General features: G+C 42.8%; 1 protein-coding gene across 2 annotated transcripts in view; it reads left to right on the top strand.

Moving 5' to 3' along the window:
* Positions 1–22,382, top strand: part of PRPF8 (pre-mRNA processing factor 8) — a 32,816-nt gene extending 10,434 nt beyond the window's left edge. For both annotated transcript variants that reach the window (XM_069761345.1, XM_069761346.1), the window contains exons 9-43: positions 490–680; positions 757–876; positions 961–1,150; positions 2,023–2,142; positions 2,249–2,383; positions 2,466–2,595; positions 8,030–8,226; positions 8,357–8,563; positions 8,640–8,803; positions 8,904–9,030; positions 9,664–9,856; positions 10,230–10,417; positions 10,543–10,781; positions 10,865–11,011; positions 11,094–11,304; positions 11,405–11,521; positions 13,018–13,265; positions 13,370–13,549; positions 13,631–13,766; positions 13,851–14,020; positions 14,213–14,342; positions 15,018–15,164; positions 15,946–16,106; positions 16,348–16,539; positions 16,648–16,885; positions 16,977–17,105; positions 17,230–17,343; positions 17,471–17,644; positions 17,779–17,972; positions 18,212–18,451; positions 19,384–19,525; positions 19,964–20,104; positions 21,399–21,538; positions 21,673–21,875; positions 21,981–22,382. In XM_069761345.1, the coding sequence (XP_069617446.1) occupies positions 490–680; positions 757–876; positions 961–1,150; positions 2,023–2,142; positions 2,249–2,383; positions 2,466–2,595; positions 8,030–8,226; positions 8,357–8,563; positions 8,640–8,803; positions 8,904–9,030; positions 9,664–9,856; positions 10,230–10,417; positions 10,543–10,781; positions 10,865–11,011; positions 11,094–11,304; positions 11,405–11,521; positions 13,018–13,265; positions 13,370–13,549; positions 13,631–13,766; positions 13,851–14,020; positions 14,213–14,342; positions 15,018–15,164; positions 15,946–16,106; positions 16,348–16,539; positions 16,648–16,885; positions 16,977–17,105; positions 17,230–17,343; positions 17,471–17,644; positions 17,779–17,972; positions 18,212–18,451; positions 19,384–19,525; positions 19,964–20,104; positions 21,399–21,538; positions 21,673–21,875; positions 21,981–22,135 (5,910 nt within the window). In that variant the 3' untranslated portion in view covers positions 22,136–22,382. The remainder of the gene's footprint in view (positions 1–489; positions 681–756; positions 877–960; positions 1,151–2,022; positions 2,143–2,248; positions 2,384–2,465; positions 2,596–8,029; positions 8,227–8,356; positions 8,564–8,639; positions 8,804–8,903; positions 9,031–9,663; positions 9,857–10,229; positions 10,418–10,542; positions 10,782–10,864; positions 11,012–11,093; positions 11,305–11,404; positions 11,522–13,017; positions 13,266–13,369; positions 13,550–13,630; positions 13,767–13,850; positions 14,021–14,212; positions 14,343–15,017; positions 15,165–15,945; positions 16,107–16,347; positions 16,540–16,647; positions 16,886–16,976; positions 17,106–17,229; positions 17,344–17,470; positions 17,645–17,778; positions 17,973–18,211; positions 18,452–19,383; positions 19,526–19,963; positions 20,105–21,398; positions 21,539–21,672; positions 21,876–21,980) is intronic.
* The last annotated feature ends 227 nt before the right edge of the window (positions 22,383–22,609 follow it).

The following is a 22,609-nucleotide window of genomic DNA, read 5'->3' as shown; positions in this document are numbered from 1 at the left end:
TCCCTGGAAATATACTGTAGATGCAATTTTTTTTTCTCCCACACTGGGCGTATACCATAGAACTCTGTGGGCGTGGTTGAGTTTTGATTGGCCAACATCAAACAGGAGGAAAAATAAACACCCACAAGTTTAATGCTGTACAAGGAAAATGTGCTGCATTATTAACAGAGGGCATAACATTAGAAAATGAAAAACTGTTCCAGATTCAGTGGTGCAGAGGCAAGAAGAGATGTCAATTTATATGAGGAAAAAAGGCAGTGAAAATGTGTATGTGTATATGTATGTGTGTATATATATATATATATATATATATATATATATATATATATATATATATATATATATATATATATATATATATATATATATATATATATATATATATATATATATATATATATTTATTTATAACTTTTTTCCTATACCTTTCTGTCACCATTTCTTATAATGCCATATGGGCTGAGCGGTTTCTTACCTTTGTCTTCTCAGAGTCAAGAGCCCTTACCAGATGATGATGAAGAGTTTGAGTTGCCAGAATATGTGGAGCCCTTCCTCAAAGAAACACCTCTGTATACAGACAACACCGCCAATGGCATTGCATTACTTTGGGCTCCTCGTCCATTCAATCTCCGGTCTGGTCGAACTCGGCGGGCTGTTGACATACCACTTGTAAAGAATTGGTAAGTGCTGTAATTCTTCTAGAAAACAAAAAGGTTGTGCTCTATACATGTAATTTAATAATGTATTTATCCTTAGGTATCGTGAGCATTGCCCTGCAGGTCAGCCAGTCAAGGTTAGAGTGTCTTACCAAAAACTTCTGAAGTATTATGTTCTCAACGCTCTCAAACACAGACCACCCAAAGCACAGAAGAAGAGGTATGCAAACAGGTTTTAGTTGATTGATTTTTATTGCTTAATTAAACTGCATTATTTATCAATATTGCAATTTTTTTTTCTCAGATATCTTTTCCGCTCATTCAAAGCGACAAAGTTCTTCCAGTCCACAAAGCTTGACTGGGTTGAAGTGGGGCTACAGGTGTGCCGGCAGGGCTACAACATGTTAAACCTGTTGATTCACAGAAAGAACCTTAATTATCTTCATTTGGACTATAACTTCAATCTGAAACCTGTGAAGACACTGACCACAAAGGTAGGGTCTCCATACTTATCACCTGATGAAAGTACTAGTTCGGAAAGCCTAACCTATGTGCAACATAACATAAAGTGTGTGCAAATTATTCCTAATGTTTCCTGTCGTTTGTCCATAAATGTTAGATATGATGACCTCCAACTATTCACAGCTTATTAATTAACTCCATGCTTTCTATATTTCTAGAAAATAACTTATTTTAGATATCTTATTGCTTGAATGAAAGGGTTTTATAGTCAGGTTCAGAGACAATTTTTTAAAATGCATTTGCGCTTTCAATAAACCTTGCATAAATCCGTAGTACAGACACTAATACCAGAGAAATCTGCTTCATTCACCACTTAAGAGCTACTTCTTCACTTAGCTTCTGCCTCCTGATCTTGTCATCCACACTGAAAAAACTGCTCAAATCCATTTTGCTCTGACAAGGTGGACTTCTAGCTTCATGGATTGCTATGGCACACAGCCCACTATACTCTAAGGTGAGGGGAGGAAACATGCACAGGCAGACATAGAAAAATGATACTGAGCTTTCAGACAAGTCTTTTAACTCCCATTAGAGCCATGATTCACATCTAGACAGCTCAGGACTGCAGTATTATGTCCTCCGTCCCACTGCTGCTTTTCTCTGTGCTAAAAAGGAATGAATAGCAGGAATCCTTCATGGCTGTGTATGGGAGTGATCACAACAGTTAACCTGTTCCCACCAGCTTAGAGTTGATTGCAAATAGAGAGATTGTCCACAAAGGGAAAAACTGGTGAAAATGCAGGATACTAGTCATAAAATGGTTAGAAAGGATGTTATTCTTCATTTTCACCCAAGATATTTTATTCTGGAAGGTACATTTAAGTTTTAAAATTTTTCCATCTAGGAACGTAAGAAATCTCGGTTTGGCAACGCTTTCCACTTGTGCCGAGAAGTTCTGCGTCTGACCAAACTGGTTGTAGACAGCCATGTGCAGTACAGGTTGGGAAATGTGGATGCTTTCCAGGTAATTATTAGTAGTGCACTCTGAGTAGCCATGGTTTCTCATAACGTCTTGCATATGATAAATGTGTGTAATAGAAATGTACTAAATATATTCTTTCCATTAACAGCTAGCAGACGGTTTGCAGTACATCTTTGCCCATGTCGGGCAGCTGACGGGAATGTACAGATACAAGTACAAGCTCATGAGACAAATCCGAATGTGCAAAGACTTGAAACATCTGATCTACTACAGATTCAATACAGTGAGTTTTACACTTTAATAATAATTCTACTAAAAATGTTTTGTGTGAGACATTTAAAAACCTTTTTCTTTGTCCTTTTTAGGGCCCTGTTGGAAAAGGACCTGGTTGCGGCTTCTGGGCAGCAGGCTGGAGAGTCTGGCTGTTCTTCATGCGCGGGATCACTCCTTTGCTGGAAAGGTGGCTTGGAAATCTACTGGCCAGACAATTTGAGGGTAAGTCATTATCCTACTTTGTATTTGTGACTTTTAATTTTGTTATACGCTGTTGGGTAACGGGAAAAATATTATATATACCGGCAGCTGTATCTTGACGGCCGCCGTCCTATTTATTTCTTTTTGCCCTGTGAGTACACACGCGCAGTACTCACTACTGAATGTTGAGGCGCGTGCAGTGAAAGATTGCGTCTTTACACCAGTGTCGGTGTCAGGGCGTACTTAGTGCGCAGAGTTAGCACATGAATTTTACGGACCCCAAAGGATGCTATAAATATCTAAATGGCTCTTGGCGGAAAAAGAGGGATTTTTGGTACTCAAAGTAAAATCTTTCTTGGAGCCTTCATTGGGGGACATAGGTAACCATGGGTGTATTCTGCTGTCGCTAGGAGGCTGACACTATGCAAAAAAAAAAAAAAAAGGAAAATAGCTCTTCCTTCACAGGATACACCCACCGACAGGCATCAAGTACCTCAGTTAGTGTTAAAGCAGTAGGAGAAGCAACTAAAAACTGAACATATGTACCAACCAACAACGAAGGCATATAGACCAAATAATGGTACAACATATGTACCAACCAACAACGAAGGCACACAGGCCCAATGATGGCACAAACAATTAGGGAGGATGCTGTGTCCCCCAATGAAGGCTCCAAGAAAGAGATTTTACAGTGAGTACCAAAAATTTCTTTATCGCTTCATTGGTGGACACAGGTAACCATGGGACGTCCCAAAGCAGTCCCTAGGGTGGGGAACAGGAAAGATGCAAAGCAAAAGACAGACTCAGGTCGGCCATTGCATAACCGCCACCTGTAGCACATTCCCGGGCCTGCAACAGAAGAGGCATCTCTATGAACCGTGGAAAAATGACCAGGTCACAGCCTTACAATCTGGAAAGCCAAGGCCTGGTGACACAGTCCAGGAGGTCCCAAAGCCGAGCGAAGTGAGCCTTCATCCCCAGAGGAGGCTGATCGTCCTGAACGCGGTATGCCTCCAATATTGCTGAACGAATCCAACGGCAATAGTGAACGGAGAAGCTGGGAGTCCGTTACGGCGACCTTCAGAGATGACGAACAGAGCATCAGATTGACGAAAGGGATCAGTCCTTGAAAAGTAGACTCGGATAGCTCTGACGGGATCCATCTTGTGGAGGGACTTCTCCAGGGGGATGGACCAGAGAGAGACACCGAGAGAGAAGGACAATGTCTTCATTAATGTGAAATGAAAAGACCACCTTATATAGAAAGAAAGGAACAGGCCTGAGAACTACCTTGTCCTGATGTAGAATCAGGAACGAGGAACGGCAGGATAATGCCGCTCACTCGGGAACTCTCCTGATGGACGTAATGCAACTAAGAAGACAAGTTTCCATAACAGGAGAGAAAACGTGATGTCTTGAATGGGCTCAGCAGGAGGACGCCAAAGACCAGGTTAAAATCCCATGGATCTACCAGAAGACGAAAAGGAGGTGCCAGGTGGGCGACTCCTTGAAGAAAGGTCTTTACCTGGGAACGAGAAGCCAGATTTCGTTGGAAAAGAAATGACAGAACGATAGACCAGAGTCCAGACCCACTTGTAGAAGATAAAGAATGGAAGGAAGTGAACAGGACATAGGAACCAAACCCTTGTCCTCACTCCCACTAGAAGAAAGCCTTTTAGTATCTGTAGTAGATATGCAAGGATGCTGTTTTTTTGGCCCTAAACATGGTCTGAGTGACCTGATGGAAAAAAACAGTCTCCCTCAGGACTACGGCCTAAACGGCCATGCTGTTAAACTCAGACTATGAACTCTGTAGGAGGAGGGGGCTTTGAGAGAGAGGATCTGGACGGCCTGGAAGCTTCCAAGGGGTGTCCATGAGTATGTTCACCAGGCACTTCTTGGCCAGTTGAGCTATCAGGATGACAGGGAACCCTTCTGCCTTAAAGCCTTTCATGACTCTCGGGTCAAAGGGAGAGGCGGAAAAAAATAAGGCAGTTGGAATTGTGACCACAATATTACTCGAGCCTCATAACAGATGGCTAGCGGATTCCGGGACCTGGCATTGAACCAAGAAACCTTGTGGTTCATCCGAGACGCCATGAGGACGACATCCAGGGAGACCCATTTCTGCATATCTGGGTGAAGATGACGGGGCTGAGGGACCACTCGCCTGAAGATAGGACCTGATGGCACAGAAAATCAGCTGCCTGATTTTCTACCCCCGAATGTGCTGGTGTTGTCCGACTGTATGCGGACCGGCTGGCTCGGAAGGAGGGTATGCCAGTGGCGAAGAGCAAAGGAAATTGCCCTGATCCCTGGGAGATTGATGGGAGAGAGCGGCCTGCTTGGCCATTCAGCGACACTGTGCTGTGACGAAGAAAAAACAGCTCCCCAACTGAGGAGACTGGCCAGCCACCGGAGAGGAAGGAAGAACTTTCTGCATAAGACTGATGCAGATAGCGTCATCAAGTGAGGGACTGCCTCACCAAGAGAGGTAGAAGCACGGGACCTTCCGGGAGCCGGATCTCTTGTTTGAAGACGACCAGAAGGCCAGCAGAAGAGGACGGGTATGGAAATGGGCTAAAGGAAGGTCTTCCACGGCGGCAATCCTTTTCCCTAGAACTCTCCTGCAAGGGGGAGAGAAGGTCGCTTTAGAGTACGGATCCCCTGGAAGAGGGATGAAAACCTCTCCTTTGGAAGGAAGACACTGCTTTGGTCGTCTCGAACCTTAAACCTAGAAACACCAGCTGCTGGACAAGGGTGAGGGAGAACCTTTCTCTGTTGATAATTCAGCTGAGATGGACCATAGCGTCCAGAGAAAACTGAAGACTCTGGTCGCAGTCTCGGCGGAACTGTTCCATGATCAGAAGATCGTCCAAGTAGGGAAATATGAGAATCCCCTTGGAATGAAGGATGTCCATGACCTCTGTCATGATGTGAATAGTCTGAGAGCAGAGGCCAGGTCGAAAGGGAGGGCCGTGAACTGATAAAGATCCTCCTGGATCGCAAACCATAGGGACTTCTGATGCTGAACACAAACAAGAAAGTGAAGAAATTGTCCCGGTTCCATGGAAGTGATTACTGAACGTAGGGACTCGGTCATGAAAGGCAGATCCAAACATGACATTTCAATCGCTTGAGGTCAAAAAAACGGAAGGGGCGGCCCGACTTTCTTTGGAAATATGAAAAGAATAAAGTAGAACCCCCAAAAAAAAACACGTTGATTCCTGGGGACGGGTACGATCATTCCTGTGCGGTGTAGGGAAAAAGACGGCCTGAAGAACCCCTGGGGCCTGTGACGTATGTCTTGGCGGGCGAGACAGAAGGAAACATCTTCCTGGAGGAGAAAAGTCTATTTTGTAGCCAGAAGTCACTATTTGTCTCAATTGAGGTAACCATTTTCTATTAAAAGGACTTTAGACTTGGACCGGGGAAGCGAGGTGCTTTTCCCGCCGGGACATCCAAAATTATTTGATCCAGCTTGGATCCAAAAGGTTTAGGGCCTTGGAAGGCAAAACCAGAGAGACCAGAGAATGTGGCGTATAGCAGCGATATTGCGGGTAGCCGTGGCGGAACAACCAGCCACATCAAAAGGAAGCGGTCACGAGACATTTGCCGGCATGGGCAGTCTTGATCTACCAGATTTGGCATCTCATCCAAAGAAACCTAGAATACCCTAACAAAGCATTCTTGCCCAGGCAGACATGGATTTTGATACCCAGGTGGAGGCAAATATAGGACAGAGAGAGATGCCAGCTGATTCAAAGGCTCACTTAGCCAAGGATTCAATCTGTCTATCCGTATAATCCCCCAGTACACAGGCAGAGATGCTTACCTGTCCAGGGCCTCCAAACAATTGCACTAACCAAGGTGCAGCGGACCCAAATAAAGATGGCAAATACACAGGTGCAATAATACCAATAAGGCAGCCAGCCTGCATTCAGGAATTGGCCGCTTGGTACACCTGTGCAAGCAAATAATCTGTATGTGGCATGTTCACACAGAAATGCAGAGCATATGGCTCAAAGCCTATTAATGACGCCATATAGCAAGGTATTGGTGAACTGTGGCCTCTGTTCACACAGGATACATCATAGACCGCAGTGGTTAGCCTGCTATATGGCTTTGAGCCATATGCTCTGCATTTCTGTGTGAACATGCCACATACAGATTATTTGTTTGCACAGGCTACAATCAGGAATTGGCCGCTTGGTACACCTGTGCAAACAAATAATCTGTATGTGGCATCAACAAAAGTCCTAGTCTCGGCATGAAAATTGGCCATGTCTCACGGCATAAGGGAATAGGGGCCCCTTCTATTGGTTATGCCGCCGGATAGTGCAGCGGGCAGGGACAGGAGATCCTGTGATGGGGAAAAATCCTGCGATAAATACGCGCGCCTAGTGCGGGGGCGTGGCTCTGGCCAGGACAGAAGGAGGGGGGGTGAAGAAAAAATGGGCGCTGTCATTCAGTGATGCCATATTGTGTGTGGCGTCGTGACGCGGGTAAAGTGTGAGGCAGAGCAGGCGAAGGTGCCGGGCAGCGACATACCCGCGAAGGGAACACGCTATGTGAAAACAAAAAGGCGCGGACGCCTCAGATCCGCTGTAGGGACGGAGCGCATAATGCGCGACATACTGCTGGTACCTTGAGAGATGTCCGACTCCACTTGCAGATGAGGTGAGGATCGTCCAGGGGCCCTTGTAGAGAGGGGTCGCTGTAGACGAAAATCCTTCTTCCCACACAGTCTCCTAACAGTGTAGAAGACGGCATCCACCCCTTCAGAAAAGGCGGGAGGTCACCGCTGGTGACCACCGTCTTCCTCTCAGCCCTCTCCGAGGAGAGGGGTCAGGAGGGAAATGGCGAGGACCAGCCACCAGAATCAGCCCTGGAGCACCCGTGAAGATGACGGGGGATAGTGTCCTGCCTGCGAGCCTGTGTGGGTGACACCACACTGCTCGCTCAGTCGCATAATATGGGAAGGCAGGGTGAGAAATTACACCATGTTTCCCTGAAGCTGTATCTGAAAGACAAGGGGAAAATGTTAATAAAACACAACAATACCTGTAAGGAAAAAAGGGATTAGCTGCAGATGTGGGAACAGATCCAGGTCCGCCTCCTACACGAAGCACAAACTGAGGTACTTGGTGCCTGTCGGAGGGTGTATACTGCGAAGGAGGAGCTATTTTCCTTTTTTGCATAGTGTCAGCCTCCTAGCGACAGCAGCATACACCCATGGTTACCTGTGTCCCCAATGAAGCGATAAAGAAAAGATTCCCCACCCTGGGTTTGAGTCCAAGGATCTGCAGTTAGTTTGACTTGATGATCTGAAGTGCCCAGTCAGTATTGGGTTTTATATACTGGTGACAAAGATCAGTGAATTGAAACCATTGTCTTGATGATTATTATTATTTTATTTTTTTTAATTGACTGTTTTGTGATGTTTTTTCTTCAGGTCGTCATTCTAAAGGTGTAGCAAAAACTGTGACAAAACAAAGAGTAGAGTCTCATTTTGACCTTGAACTCCGAGCTGCTGTCATGCATGACATCTTGGACATGATGCCAGAAGGCATTAAGCAGAACAAGGCTAGGACCATCTTGCAGCACTTGAGTGAAGCCTGGAGATGCTGGAAGGCAAACATTCCTTGGAAAGTGAGTGCAACATTGTTTTACCTTTTTTATTTAAAAAAAAAAATAATCCTGTAAATGTATCTGTTTGCGTGTTAATGACCTTTTTTTGCTTAGTTTCTGAATTAAATTATTTTGGTGTTATTTCTTGTAGGTGCCAGGTCTTCCAACACCCATTGAGAATATGATTCTGCGTTACGTGAAGGCTAAAGCCGACTGGTGGACAAATACTGCTCATTACAACCGAGAGCGCATTCGCCGCGGTGCCACTGTGGACAAAACTGTTTGCAAAAAGAATCTGGGCCGATTGACAAGACTTTATCTCAAAGCAGAGCAAGAGAGACAGCACAACTACCTGAAGGTGAGCACCTGTCCCCAATATATTTCTGTTTCATCACTTTTGCTGTATCTGTGCTAATCTTTGCCCTGTTTTGCAGGATGGGCCATACATCACCGCAGAAGAGGCTGTAGCTGTGTACACCACCACAGTCCACTGGCTGGAGAGCAGGAGGTTTTCTCCTATTCCATTCCCTCCGCTTTCATACAAGCATGACACCAAACTTCTCATTCTTGCTCTGGAGAGACTGAAGGAGGCGTACAGGTAAAATGGCTGTATATGGATTGCTTAAAGCTGCTTAATTTTAAGGTTTGTAATGGCTCTTACTTGAGTTATGCTTGTGTTGTGCTTTTTTTCATGTTAGTGTGAAGTCCCGTCTAAATCAGTCCCAGAGAGAAGAGCTGGGCTTAATCGAACAAGCTTACGACAATCCTCATGAAGCCTTGTCTAGGATAAAGCGTCACTTGCTCACTCAAAGAGCCTTCAAGGAGGTAAAGTTCAGTTCTGTATCACCAGGCAATTAGATGACTACTTGCATGAAGGGTTAAATATTGCATCGGCACTTTTTAATTTTTATAGTAACATAGACCCATGTCTTTTTTTTCAACCTCTCGCTAGATTATTTATGACCCATGGTGTCACTTGTTGAGAAAAGTATCTAGCGCTTTTATAATGCCGATATAGTAAATTACATTACTAGCGCTTGTGGCACTCCACAGTCTGACTGCTCTAACTGTAAATAACCCTTTCCTATTTAGCTGCCAGTCTCCTTTCCTCCATATGTAATGAATGTCCCTCTGATCTTTGGAAGGAATAGGTCATGTGCCAGTCCCTTGTGTTGACCACACATCTCGTTTGAGATGTCTTTTTTTCTAAGCTGGACAAGCCAAACTTTTCCAACCTCTGATCATATGGGAGGCCTTTCATCCCTTGTAATAATCTAATTGCCCACCTTTGACCTGACGCGAACTTCCCAATATCTTCTTTTTAAAATGTGGAGCCCAAAACTGGATCCCATATTCTAGATGTTACCTCGCAATCTGCTAATAAATATCCCTTTTCATTCTTTATCCAATTCACACTAGTACAGGCTTTGCCCTAACCCTTTCTGTGTTCTTTTATAGGTGGGGATTGAATTCATGGATCTTTACAGTCACTTGGTCCCAGTTTATGATGTGGAGCCCCTGGAGAAGATCACAGACGCTTACCTGGATCAATACCTCTGGTACGAAGCTGACAAAAGACGTCTTTTCCCTCCTTGGATCAAACCTGCAGACACAGAGCCACCTCCATTGCTTGTGTACAAATGGTGTCAAGGTATGAAAAATGTTAGTTTGTGTTAGAGTTCTAAAGTTTTTATGTATTTATAATTAATGTTGAGCGAACATGCTCTGATAAGGTTTTCCGAGCATGCTCGGGTGCTATCCAAGTGTCTTGGGTGTGCTCGATGAATATTCTTGTCACCGCAGCTGCATGTCTCACGGCTTTTAGACAGCCGCAATACATGCAGGGATTGCCTAACATGAAGCTGCGGGGACTCAAGCATACTATTCAAGCATGCCGAAGACACTCGGGTAGCACCTGAGCATGGTCGAATAACCTTATCCAAGTATGTTCGCTCAACACTAATTATAAACTGTACAGTTTTTTTTAATCCCATAAATCATGTTAATGTTTTTTTTTCGTTTAGGTATCAACAACCTGCAGGATGTGTGGGACACCACTGAAGGAGAATGCAATGTGATGCTTGAGTCACGGTTTGAGAAGATGTATGAAAAGATCGACTTGACTCTGCTGAATCGTCTCCTGCGTCTCATTGTGGATCACAACATTGCTGATTACATGACTGCAAAAAATAACGTGGTGATAAATTACAAAGTAAGTATGGATCTTCCATCATGTGCAGAAACAGATATCTGCGACATTTGTGATCACAATGTTGTATCCTCTTATAATGATCTTGGATTTGAAGGGCTCTCACCACAAGTGTTTGTTTTGTGCAGGACATGAATCACACAAACTCGTATGGCATCATTCGTGGCTTGCAGTTTGCTTCCTTCATTGTGCAGTACTACGGCTTGGTGATGGACCTGTTAGTTCTGGGCTTGCACAGAGCCAGCGAGATGGCCGGTCCACCTCAGATGCCAAACGACTTCCTAAGCTTCCAAGATGTGGCCACAGAAGCCGCTCATCCTATTCGCTTGTATTGCAGATACATTGATCGCATTCACATATTTTTCCGGTAAGTGTGAAGGTTGGCCAATATTTTTAACAAGAACTAGATAATCTTCATTGTTAAGATGCTAATATGTATTTCCCTCGTAGGTTTTCTGCTGACGAGGCCAGAGATCTCATCCAGAGATACCTTACAGAGCATCCAGATCCCAACAACGAGAACATTGTGGGCTACAATAATAAGAAATGTTGGCCACGAGATGCCAGGATGCGGCTCATGAAGCACGATGTCAATCTGTAAGTTTTTATGTACTTTAATTATACCCACTTTTTTTTTTCCCTGCAGTGTAATCATTCAACCTTACATTTCTTCTTCTAGTGGTCGCGCTGTTTTCTGGGACATTAAAAACCGCCTGCCTCGTTCTGTCACAACCGTACAGTGGGAAAACAGTTTTGTGTCCGTGTACAGTAAAGACAATCCCAATCTGTTGTTCAATATGTGCGGCTTTGAGTGCAGGATTCTCCCCAAGTGTCGTACAAGTTATGAGGAATTCACTCATAAGGACGGTGTCTGGAATTTGCAGAATGAGGTATGAATAGTGTTTTTTCTTTTTTTTTTTTTTTTAAAGAAATGAAGAGAGGTATGAGGTATTTTTCTAGGAATAAATTTGCTATTGACTATCTTTGTAGGTGACCAAAGAGCGCACTGCCCAGTGTTTCTTGCGGGTTGATGATGAATCCATGCAGAGGTTTCACAACAGAGTGCGGCAGATTCTCATGGCTTCAGGTTCAACGACATTTACCAAGGTTGGCGTTTTATAAATGAACTTTGCATTGTTTTTGGGGAATAGTGTGTTGTGCAAATGATTTGTTTTAGATGCGTAGTTTAATGTTCACCTACATGTGACTTCTGGCAGAGAGAGCAGACATTTGCTCTTTCTATACAATTGGAGTGTCTAGCCTGAAAATGTGCAACAAGATGTTGCCACTGGTCTCGATTTAAAAATCTAGAGTATACGTAAAACTTGATCAATGTTGGAATAAAAAAACCAAGAAGGGTGGGAACCTCACTAACATTGCTAATAGGGATATCCGCTTTACATAATCCAACACGGCAGGTGCAATGTTCAGTTGACAGTTTACAGCAGTAATAGGCAGTAGAAAAGGAAAACCAGCACATTCATCTGCAGGTAATATAATAATGATGGGAATACTACAAATGCTGCTCTGTTGATGCCCATGGCAGACGATAATCCTCTGCCATGTGTATCAACGGAGTGTCATTTTTCAGTTTTATTTCATTGATTTGTCTATAGAACTCGGTAAAAGCAGCTCAGCTCTGTTTCCACTATGGTTATTTCAAGCTTTATTGTGGGGACACAGCAGAATGGAGTGCAGAACTAACAGATCAAATTATGTAAAACCACATGGAGCTATTATGATGTATGTGGCTGAGTAGTGCACCGAAGAATAAAGTATATTGTAAATGTAGAGTATATTCTGTGTCACTGGTGGAGCCATGTCAGAGCTATGCTGGGAGCCAGCACTGTGCATGATCAACAAGGGGCAGAAGAACTACAGCAGGATGGATCCAGTTGCAATTGGATGGGAAAAAGACAGGATGGGCATCATTAGGGGGTGATATGTACAAATTGGTGCAAATTTAAAAATGAATTACATTGGCACAAATTTAAAGGGGTATTCCCCCCTCTCTAATATCCTATCCCAATATGTAGTAAATGTAATATTAATGTTAGCGAATACCTCCAATTAGAAATGAAGTATAGTTCTTCTGATTTGCGATCTCACTTACCTCATGTAGGGCATTGCAGTAGCTTAGGTATGCATGGTTACGACCATTCATATAGTGACAGACTGCTCTTAGAGGTTGTAACCATACATACCTAAGCTCCTGCCCTACATGGAGGTAAGCAACATAACGAATCTGAAGAACTATACTACATTTCTAATTGGAGGTATATGCTTACAGTATTAATATTACACCTACTACATATTAAGATAGGATCTTGGAGATGGGAGTAACTCTTATGATAATGTGCAGATCTATTTATTAAAGGCCACCTTGTGGTTTGGGAATATCCCTTCCATTTAATTGCCTTATTGTCCACTTTTGCCTGGATTCCAGCTAATATATATGCACCAAAATTAATTTATGGTTTTAGATGGACAAATGTTGGTGGTGTTTTTGTGTAGGGCATTGGCAGAAAGATAATTTGCCATTTCTTGCGTGTGGGTAACTTAACAATTCTCCCGCTGATGATTGCCATCCCATTCTTCTCCAGATTGTGAATAAATGGAACACTGCATTGATCGGGCTCATGACTTACTTCCGTGAGGCTGTGGTAAATACCCAGGAGCTGCTTGATCTGTTGGTGAAATGTGAGAACAAAATTCAAACCAGAATTAAGATTGGTCTGAACTCCAAAATGCCAAGTCGTTTCCCACCAGTGGTCTTCTACACTCCCAAAGAGCTTGGTGGTTTGGGGATGTTGTCTATGGGGCACGTGCTTATCCCACAATCTGACCTCAGGTAAAGTACGAAGAAGTCATTAGGTATCTTTTATTTATATAGATTTATTATTCTCCAGTGCGTGGAATTATTTCCCGATCCTCTCTTCCTGCATTTCTATACAGGTGGTCTAAACAGACAGATGTTGGAATCACCCATTTCCGCTCAGGTATGAGTCATGAAGAGGACCAGCTCATTCCCAACTTGTATCGCTACATCCAGCCCTGGGAGAGTGAGTTTATCGATTCTCAGAGAGTATGGGCTGAATATGCTCTGAAGAGGCAGGAAGCCATTGCTCAGAACAGGTACGTCTACCCTTCCATAATTGTACAGACACGTTCTGTGGTTGCAGTTCAGCAAGCTGAGATATGTTCCTTTTGTTACAGACGTCTTACCCTGGAAGATTTGGAGGATTCATGGGATAGAGGTATCCCACGCATCAACACACTCTTCCAGAAGGACAGGCACACGTTGGCTTATGACAAAGGCTGGAGAGTCCGTACAGATTTCAAACAATACCAGGTAATGTGTTTCAATGTAGTTAGCAATATTTTGGCCATTGTTTGTGCTGAGCTTAATATTTTATCCGTACTCCTTATTCCTTAGGTGTTGAAACAAAACCCATTCTGGTGGACACATCAAAGACACGACGGGAAACTTTGGAATCTGAATAACTACCGTACAGACATGATCCAGGCCCTCGGAGGAGTGGAAGGCATCCTGGAGCACACGTTGTTTAAAGGCACTTACTTCCCTACATGGGAGGGTCTCTTCTGGTAAGGAACGGGCATTTCATTATAGAAAATTTCTCTTGTAGACCTCACTGATTTTGACTTATTTACTATGGTCATTGGTGAATCTGAACGTTGCATGTAACTGTTTTCTATGTTCAGTGCTGTCTATATATTAAATACTTTCTGAAATGCTACTCTTCAGCACCTAAAGTTTTTTGTTTCTTTTGTCATCAGGGAAAAAGCCAGTGGCTTTGAAGAATCTATGAAGTGGAAGAAGCTGACCAATGCTCAGAGATCTGGTCTGAATCAGATTCCTAACAGAAGATTTACTCTTTGGTGGTCACCCACAATCAACAGAGCCAATGTACGTGCAAAAAATGTTAAAGAAACTTGTCAGTCAATTCACACTGCCAAAACCACAGGCAGCATCAATCTGGCTGCAGGCTTTTCAGAGTAAACATGGTTAGATCTCCCTGCTGGGGACTATAGGACTAGTTCAGCGCCGCTCCCAGCTGGCTTTGTCCTGCGCCATTCCAGTTCAATGACTGGTCTCTCCTAATGTTAACACATTGGCTACACCTGACAATCAACTATGCCAATGCAAGGAGAGGCCGGCCAGGGACGCCACTAGACAAGTCTCCTCTATTTCTATGGGCCTCAGCAAGGTCTTCAAACTATTTAAATGGAAAGATGATCCAGCTTCCAAAGGCAAAAATTTAATGATTTAAAAGATGCCATCATGGGTGTAGACACGGCTACACGTTTCGAACATCCATTGCATTCTTTAACAAAGCTTGGATCGTCATTTTCCATTTCTGTTCCACTACTGGTCCTTTGCAGTTCCGTGCTTCCTAGGACACTCAGTTGGGGTGAGCTGGTTTATCTTACTCTTCAAAGTATTTACCTGGCTGCAGCCATGTCGCCGGCCTCTGATTCATGCTGCCTGTGGTCTGATCAGCGTGAAATAACGGATAGGTTCTTTTTAAAATGCCTGTACCTGTTGTATTTGAAGATGTGACATGTGGTTTCTACATTCCAGGTGTATGTTGGATTCCAGGTCCAACTGGATTTGACTGGCATTTTCATGCATGGCAAGATTCCAACATTGAAGATCTCATTGATTCAGATATTCAGAGCCCACTTGTGGCAGAAGATCCATGAAAGCATTGTCATGGATCTGTGTCAAGTAAGTCAGATACGCTCTTCCAGCTGTGTTTAAACACTTTTCACAAAAAAAACAGTTATGGTAATTGCAGTTTGTCAGTAAGATCATCCTCCTCACTCCTCTCCCCAAGCCATAAGTATTGGAAAACAAATCTTTAAATGTACATCCGTTGATCCCTTCATATCTTCTATCTGTTGCTGAATTACCAAGTAATTAATGCCTTATTCTTGTATAAATGAAAACGCGAAGTGCTCTTGGTGTGACAGAGCACCTTATTAGCCCAGCCCTCTGCCTCCTGAGGTTGTTTTCCTGCCCAGCACCAGCCTATTTAGCTTGATTGATGGCTCGCTTTGTCTCTTCCTTTTCTGGCACCTGAAGGCGCACCATGTGCTTTCAGGTAAGCTAAAGACACTGGTGCTTGCTGAGGAAACAAATCTATAGTGGCTTGTTGGGTGCTTTGTCACACCCAGAGCACTTAATGCCAGCGAAGAACAGAATCTCAAGAACACAGAAAAGCGGCCTTACAGCAAATCGCATTGCAAATGCTTTAGCACGATTCATGAAAACACTAATTACTTGAAAATGCAGCAACAGATAGGAGATATAAAGGTGTCCATATATTTACATTTCAAAGACCTGCATATTCATATGTGGTGAGTGATGGGGTGTTGATCTTAGTGACAGATTCCCTTTAAAAAAAATACTGTGATTTTGAAAATGTCTTGTATCGTTTTCATTCGTGATCCATTGTCTGAGGCAACCACATTGATTCCTTCTGTTTCCTATTACTGTTGTGTTTCAGGTGTTTGATCAGGAACTTGATGCTCTGGAAATTGAAACTGTTCAGAAGGAAACCATCCACCCCAGGAAGTCTTATAAGATGAACTCCTCTTGTGCGGATATCTTGCTTTTTGCCTCTTACAAGTGGAATGTGTCCAGACCATCTCTGCTTGCTGATTCAAAGTACGTTTTGTTTTTTCCCCCTAACAGTAACCGTGCCACACGTGTCCATGTTTTGTGATTTTGCTTCTCACCCAATACACAACACATGGATGGGTGTGGGGCTGTCTCTGGAAGAAAGCAGCCTTGTTTTTCTGATCCTGTACAACCCACTTTTTACCTTCTCCTTACACCCCCCACAACTCCTGGATAAGACAATTACTTCTAGCAATTTTGTATTAAACACACTTGTTCCTCCTTGTAGGGATGTAATGGACAGCACCACGACACAGAAGTACTGGATTGATATCCAGTTGAGATGGGGAGACTATGATTCTCACGATATTGAGCGGTATGCTCGTGCAAAGTTCTTGGACTACACTACTGATAACATGAGTATTTACCCATCGCCCACCGGTGTCCTGATTGCCATTGACCTGGCATATAACCTCCATAGGTAAGAATCTCTGACCATTATTTTATTTTTTTTAATTTATTTTGCACACAAACCATCCCGAAGTGTTGCTATATTTGGATGTTACAGAAAAGTTCTTTGTCTTGCTAGTGCCTATGGAAATTGGTTCCCGGGAGGAAAACCACTGATACAGCAAGCCATGGCCAAGATCATGAAGGCTAACCCTGCCTTGTATGTGCTGCGTGAGCGCATCCGTAAGGGGTTGCAGTTGTATTCTTCTGAGCCGACTGAGCCATACTTGTCCTCCCAGAATTATGGCGAGCTCTTCTCCAATCAAATCATATGGTTCGTGGATGACACCAACGTGTACAGAGTAACAATTCACAAGGTACGGCATACGGCAAGATTCGTAGAAATTTTCTAGCCTTGGTGTGACAGGCAAAAAATCTCTGATTTTTCTTATATTGTTCTGTCTTTAGACCTTTGAAGGCAACTTAACAACAAAACCCATCAATGGAGCAATTTTCATCTTTAACCCAAGGACAGGGCAGCTGTTCCTGAAAATTATTCACACATCCGTATGGGCAGGACAGAAACGATTGGGTCAGGTATGTTTTCAAGTCAAGTTGGAAAATTACTCCTGCTATCCTATAAATAAATAAAGATATATATATTTATATTATAATTTTACCGTAAGCCCTCTACAATTACTGTGACACTTTTCCTTTGCAGCTCGCCAAGTGGAAAACTGCAGAAGAAGTTGCCGCTTTGATCCGTTCCTTGCCGGTGGAAGAGCAGCCCAAGCAAATTATTGTCACCAGAAAGGGCATGTTGGATCCTCTTGAGGTAAGAAAATCAATTCGACATCTAATACATTCCTTTTCTAGCCTTTCTCATTTTGTGAAAGGTTTTAAGCATTTATTTGCTTGTGGACTTGAGTGATGTTTCGGTGTTCTCCTCCATTGAACCTTAGGTACATTTACTGGATTTCCCTAATATTGTAATCAAAGGATCTGAGCTGCAGTTGCCTTTCCAAGCCTGTCTGAAGGTGGAGAAGTTTGGAGACCTGATATTGAAGGCCACAGAGCCACAAATGGTTCTCTTCAATCTCTACGACGACTGGCTGAAGACTATCTCTTCATACACGGTACTTAGCAGTACTTTTGTGGGCACATAAGAGCTCAATGTAGTTTGGTCCTGAAGCCATGCGAATTGATGACAGATCAGGTCTTGCTGCAGAATACTTTCCCAGTGATCTGATTCTTGTCGCTTGTCCTGCAGGCTTTCTCTCGACTGATTTTGATCCTGAGAGCACTGCATGTGAACAATGACCGTGCAAAGGTGATCCTAAAGCCAGACAAGACAACCATTACTGAGCCTCATCATATCTGGCCCACACTAACAGATGAGGAATGGATTAAGGTGGAAGTGCAGCTGAAGGATCTCATCTTGGCAGACTACGGCAAGAAGAACAAGTAAGAATTACTTCTATTAAAATGACACATTTGGTGAACCTGCTTATTTTGTAGAGACTAGCCAGATATCTTATGATCAGGCATGTTGGCTTTCAACATGTGCAATCTATTGCTCTGTTGTGTGCATCCAGATCTTTCTAAAAGAGACCTGACATTTTGTGTAGTTGTTAGGCTGAAGCAAATAATGAAGCCTTTCTATAGACTTTTTAACGAAAAGTGTGTCCCATTTTTCTTTTCAGTGTAAATGTGGCTTCTTTAACACAGTCTGAAATCCGAGATATCATATTGGGTATGGAAATCTCTGCCCCGTCCCAGCAGAGGCAGCAGATTGCGGAGATAGAGAAGCAGACCAAAGAACAGTCTCAGCTCACTGCTACCCAGACCCGCACCGTCAACAAGCATGGAGATGAAATCATCACCTCTACCACCAGCAACTATGAGACCCAGACCTTTTCATCCAAGACAGAATGGCGAGTCAGGTAATAGATTATCATTTTCTTGGTTTCAACATAATTTTGCCATTAAGGCCTTTTTCCCTCGTTGCCAGGATTTATGTAATTCTACTGCTCTTATGTAACAGATGTGCATGTGTTTCCGGCTTCTCTGAGCTAATTTGTTCATGAGACCGGATCCTCGTATAATTGCAATTTGCCATATCTAGCTGTGGGTCACATGCATAATTTAAGAATAATTGGATGATCTTGATTATTTTTTTCCTTCATGGTTGATAGGAGCCCTTTTGTTCATAGAGTTAGCACATTTGCATATGTGCACGTGACGTGATGTTCATTTTTAAGTTTGTGCTAATAACTATATTACAATTTCAATAGACTAGCTTATTGAAAGTCAAAGGGAATCTGTCAGCAGGATTTTGCTTTGTAATTTGAAGACAGCAGGAGATAGACGCTGAAACACAGAATTCATGTGTGACTTGTCAAATTGTGTGCTGTTGTTAATGAACTGTGAAGTATTTATTGCATTAATCTGGCAACGCCACCCCCCTGTGATAAACAGCTCACTGTCTATGGACTTTCTACATGGAGAGCCTGGTGTGGGCGGGGTTAGCTTCCTCAGCTCTGCTTCATTCTAAATGTAAAAGCTCTCCTGCCAGAACGGCTGCACCCAGTAATCTAAGTGATACATCAATGGATTCAGCTTCTCCTTGCCTACATCAGGCTCCTCTCATGTGGTAGCAAAAACCTGGTAACCAATTCCCTTTAAGTATTTAGAACATAGTTAGGTTTCTGAAATAGAAATTGTAAATGACAAGCAATAAATACCTCTTGGTGTTAGATACCAAAGATGAAATCTTTTGCAAATGAAAGTGCACTCCCTTCCATCCGAATGTCACCAGTATTGGTTTTCACTCTATTGGTATTCTTATCAATTTTTTTTTTTTTTTTTTTTGCAGAGCAATTTCTGCTGCTAACCTTCACCTTCGGACCAACCACATCTATGTGTCATCAGATGACATCAAGGAAACTGGCTACACCTACATCTTGCCCAAGAATGTGCTGAAGAAATTCATCTGCATTTCTGACCTGCGAGCTCAGGTAAATGTTACTTACAGAAAGAACCGTATATAATAGATTTATATGTTCTAACCATAGGGCTTCTGTTTGCTTCTAAAACTTGTTATCCTAAAGCATCATGTACAGGTTTTCTCTGAATCGCTGCAGCTTAGGTTTGATAAGCGAGCCAGAGACTATTGGGTCAGACCATACACACATATGTGTGTGTAAAATAAACTCTGTTATAGTAATATTTCAAAGACCTATTTTATGCATTAGTTTAAATGCCCTATAATTGGCACTGTCCTTGTTCTGGCAAGTTCCAAAAATATAAGAATACTGGATTTATTTGTGTAGAACAGATGGTCATTTACTATACTTGTCTACTCTGATAAATTCACATTTTTTAAGCTCACATGATTAGCTGCCTTTTAGTAGCAAAAGTGTTTTATTTGTATATGATCATTTATATTCTTAAAGATTGCTGGCTATCTGTATGGCGTGAGCCCACCTGATAACCCTCAAGTGAAGGAAATCCGATGCATTGTGATGGTGCCACAGTGGGGAACTCACCAGACTGTTCACTTGCCAAGTCAACTGCCTCAACATGAGTATCTAAAGGTAAATTTAACCCCTTCACGACCTTGCCTTTTTCAGTTTTTGCGTTCTCGTTTTTCACTCCCCTCCTTCCCAGAGCCATAACTTTTTTTATTTTTCCGTCAATATGGCCATGTGAGGGCTTGTTTTTTGCGGGACAAGTTGCACTTTTCAACAACATCATTGGTTTTAGCATGTCGTGTACCAGAAAACGGGAAAAAAATTCCAAGTGCGGTGAAATTGCAAAAAAAAAGTGCAATCCCACACTGGTTTTTTGTTTGGCTTTTTTGCTAGGTTTACGAAATGCTAATACTGACCTGATATTATGATTCTCCAGGTCATTACGAGTTCATAGACACCAAACATACTAGGTTACGTTTTATCTAAGTGGTAAAAAAAAAATTCCAAACTTTGCTTTAAAAAAAATTGCGCAATTTTCCGTTACCCGTAGCGTCTCCATTTTTCGTGATCTGGGGTTGGGTGAGGGCTTATTTTTTGCGTGCCGAGCTGGCGTTTTTAATGATACCATTTTGGTGCAGATGCGTTCTTTTGATCGCCTGTTAGTACATTTTAATGCAATGTCGCAGCGACCAAAAAAACGTAATTCTGGCGTTTCGAATTTTTTCTCTCGCTACGCCGTATATGATCAGGTTAATGCTTTTTTATTATTGATAGATCGGGCGATTCTGAACGCGGCGATACCAAATATGTCTAGGTTTGATTTTTTTTTTTTTTAATTATTTTGGATGGGGCGAAAGGGGGGTGATTTAAACTTTTATATATATATTTTTTTTTTTTTCATATTTTTTAAAACTTTTTTTACTTTTGCCATGCTTTAATAGCCTCTATGGGAGGCTAGAAGCTGGCACCACTCGATCGGTTCTGCTACATAGCAGCGATCATGAGATTGCTGCTATGTAGCTGAAATGCAGGTGTGCTGTGAGCGCCGACCACAGGGAGGCGCTCACAGCAGGCCGGCATCAGTAACCATAGAGGTCCCATCCTGACTCATCGCCGACCCCCGATCATGTGACAGGGGTCGGTGATGCGATCATTTCTGGCCACCTGGCTGGAAGCGCCGGTTAAATGCCGCTGTCAGCGTTTGACAGCGGTATTTAACTGGTTAATAGCGGCGGGTGAATCAGCTGACATGTCGCGACTTTGAGGTGGGCTCAGGTGGAGCCCACATCAAAGCAGGGGACCCGACCTCCGCTGTAATAGTAAGGCGGAGGTCGGGAAGGGGTTAAGGAACATGTTTTTTTTCTGTATTTTATTTTTTTAATTACTGCTCCTATGAACAATTTTTAAAATTTTTCAGGAAATGGAGCCACTGGGATGGGTTCACACACAGCCAAATGAGTCTCCACAGCTGTCACCACAAGATGTCACCACCCATGCTAAAGTTATGGCTGACAATCCAGCTTGGGATGGAGAGAAGACCATTATTATAACATGCAGGTGTGTCGTAGTGATATATTTTTTTTGTGTCTGTTTTTCCACCTTATGCCAAAACCAAAGTTTTTTTTTTTTTTTTTTTTTCCTGAAATTTCCTAAATGAGGACATTTCTGACATGACTGTTGTGTGTCCACAGCTTCACCCCGGGATCCTGCACCCTGACCGCTTACAAACTTACACCGAGTGGTTATGAGTGGGGAAGGCAAAACACTGATAAAGGGAACAATCCTAAAGGCTACCTGCCTTCTCACTATGAAAGAGTGCAGATGCTGCTGTCTGATCGATTCCTTGGGTTCTTCATGGTACCAGCTCAGGGATCGTGGAACTACAACTTCATGGGTAGGTTTTTGTACTTGTGCATTCTTGGTATTCAGTGAAGATGCAGCTTATACAAGTGGGATAAAGTGCATGATATGGATTTCAACATTGTCACTTAATCCCTAGGTGTCAGACACGATCCCAACATGAAGTACGAACTACAGCTCGCTAACCCCAAGGAATTTTACCATGAAGTTCATCGCCCATCGCACTTCTTGAACTTCGCCTTGTTGCAGGAAGGAGAAGTTTACTCAGCTGACCGTGAAGACTTGTACGCATAGTCAATCAGATACATCAGAACTTCTGTTGATATTCAACATGGGACTTTTTTAGGCTCGTGCTCAGAATTCTACCCCTTCAGTTTCCGTCTTGCAGCCCTTGTCTATTTTGCTTCTATAAATGAGTCTTTGTTATGTAGTTTGACTGCAACTGTGTAGAAACTGTATGGACCCTGAATTGTCAAGATCTTTGCAATGGATTGTGCAATGTAGATGACAATATTGATTTAATAAAGGTTTTTTTTATAAATGGTTTTTAGTTTTTACTTAGATAGGAGATGACAGTTGGTGCTTTTACAGTTCTATGATGGTGAATAAGAGCTGGAGGCAGCCACAGATGGTCTGCTGCAGGTTATCCTGTAACGACAATGTTTGTGCATCTCTAGGACTTTGTTGGCAGCAAAAATGCAAAGGAAAATGTGTGTTTTTGCATGCGGTTTTATAGCTAAGTAAGCACATAAAAAAAAAAAAAAGTTT

The sequence above is a fragment of the Ranitomeya imitator genome, chromosome 3, assembly GCF_032444005.1.
Source record: "Ranitomeya imitator isolate aRanImi1 chromosome 3, aRanImi1.pri, whole genome shotgun sequence".
NCBI classification, from domain to species: Eukaryota; Metazoa; Chordata; class Amphibia; order Anura; family Dendrobatidae; genus Ranitomeya; species Ranitomeya imitator.
This window is presented reverse-complemented; position numbering and strand designations above follow the sequence as displayed.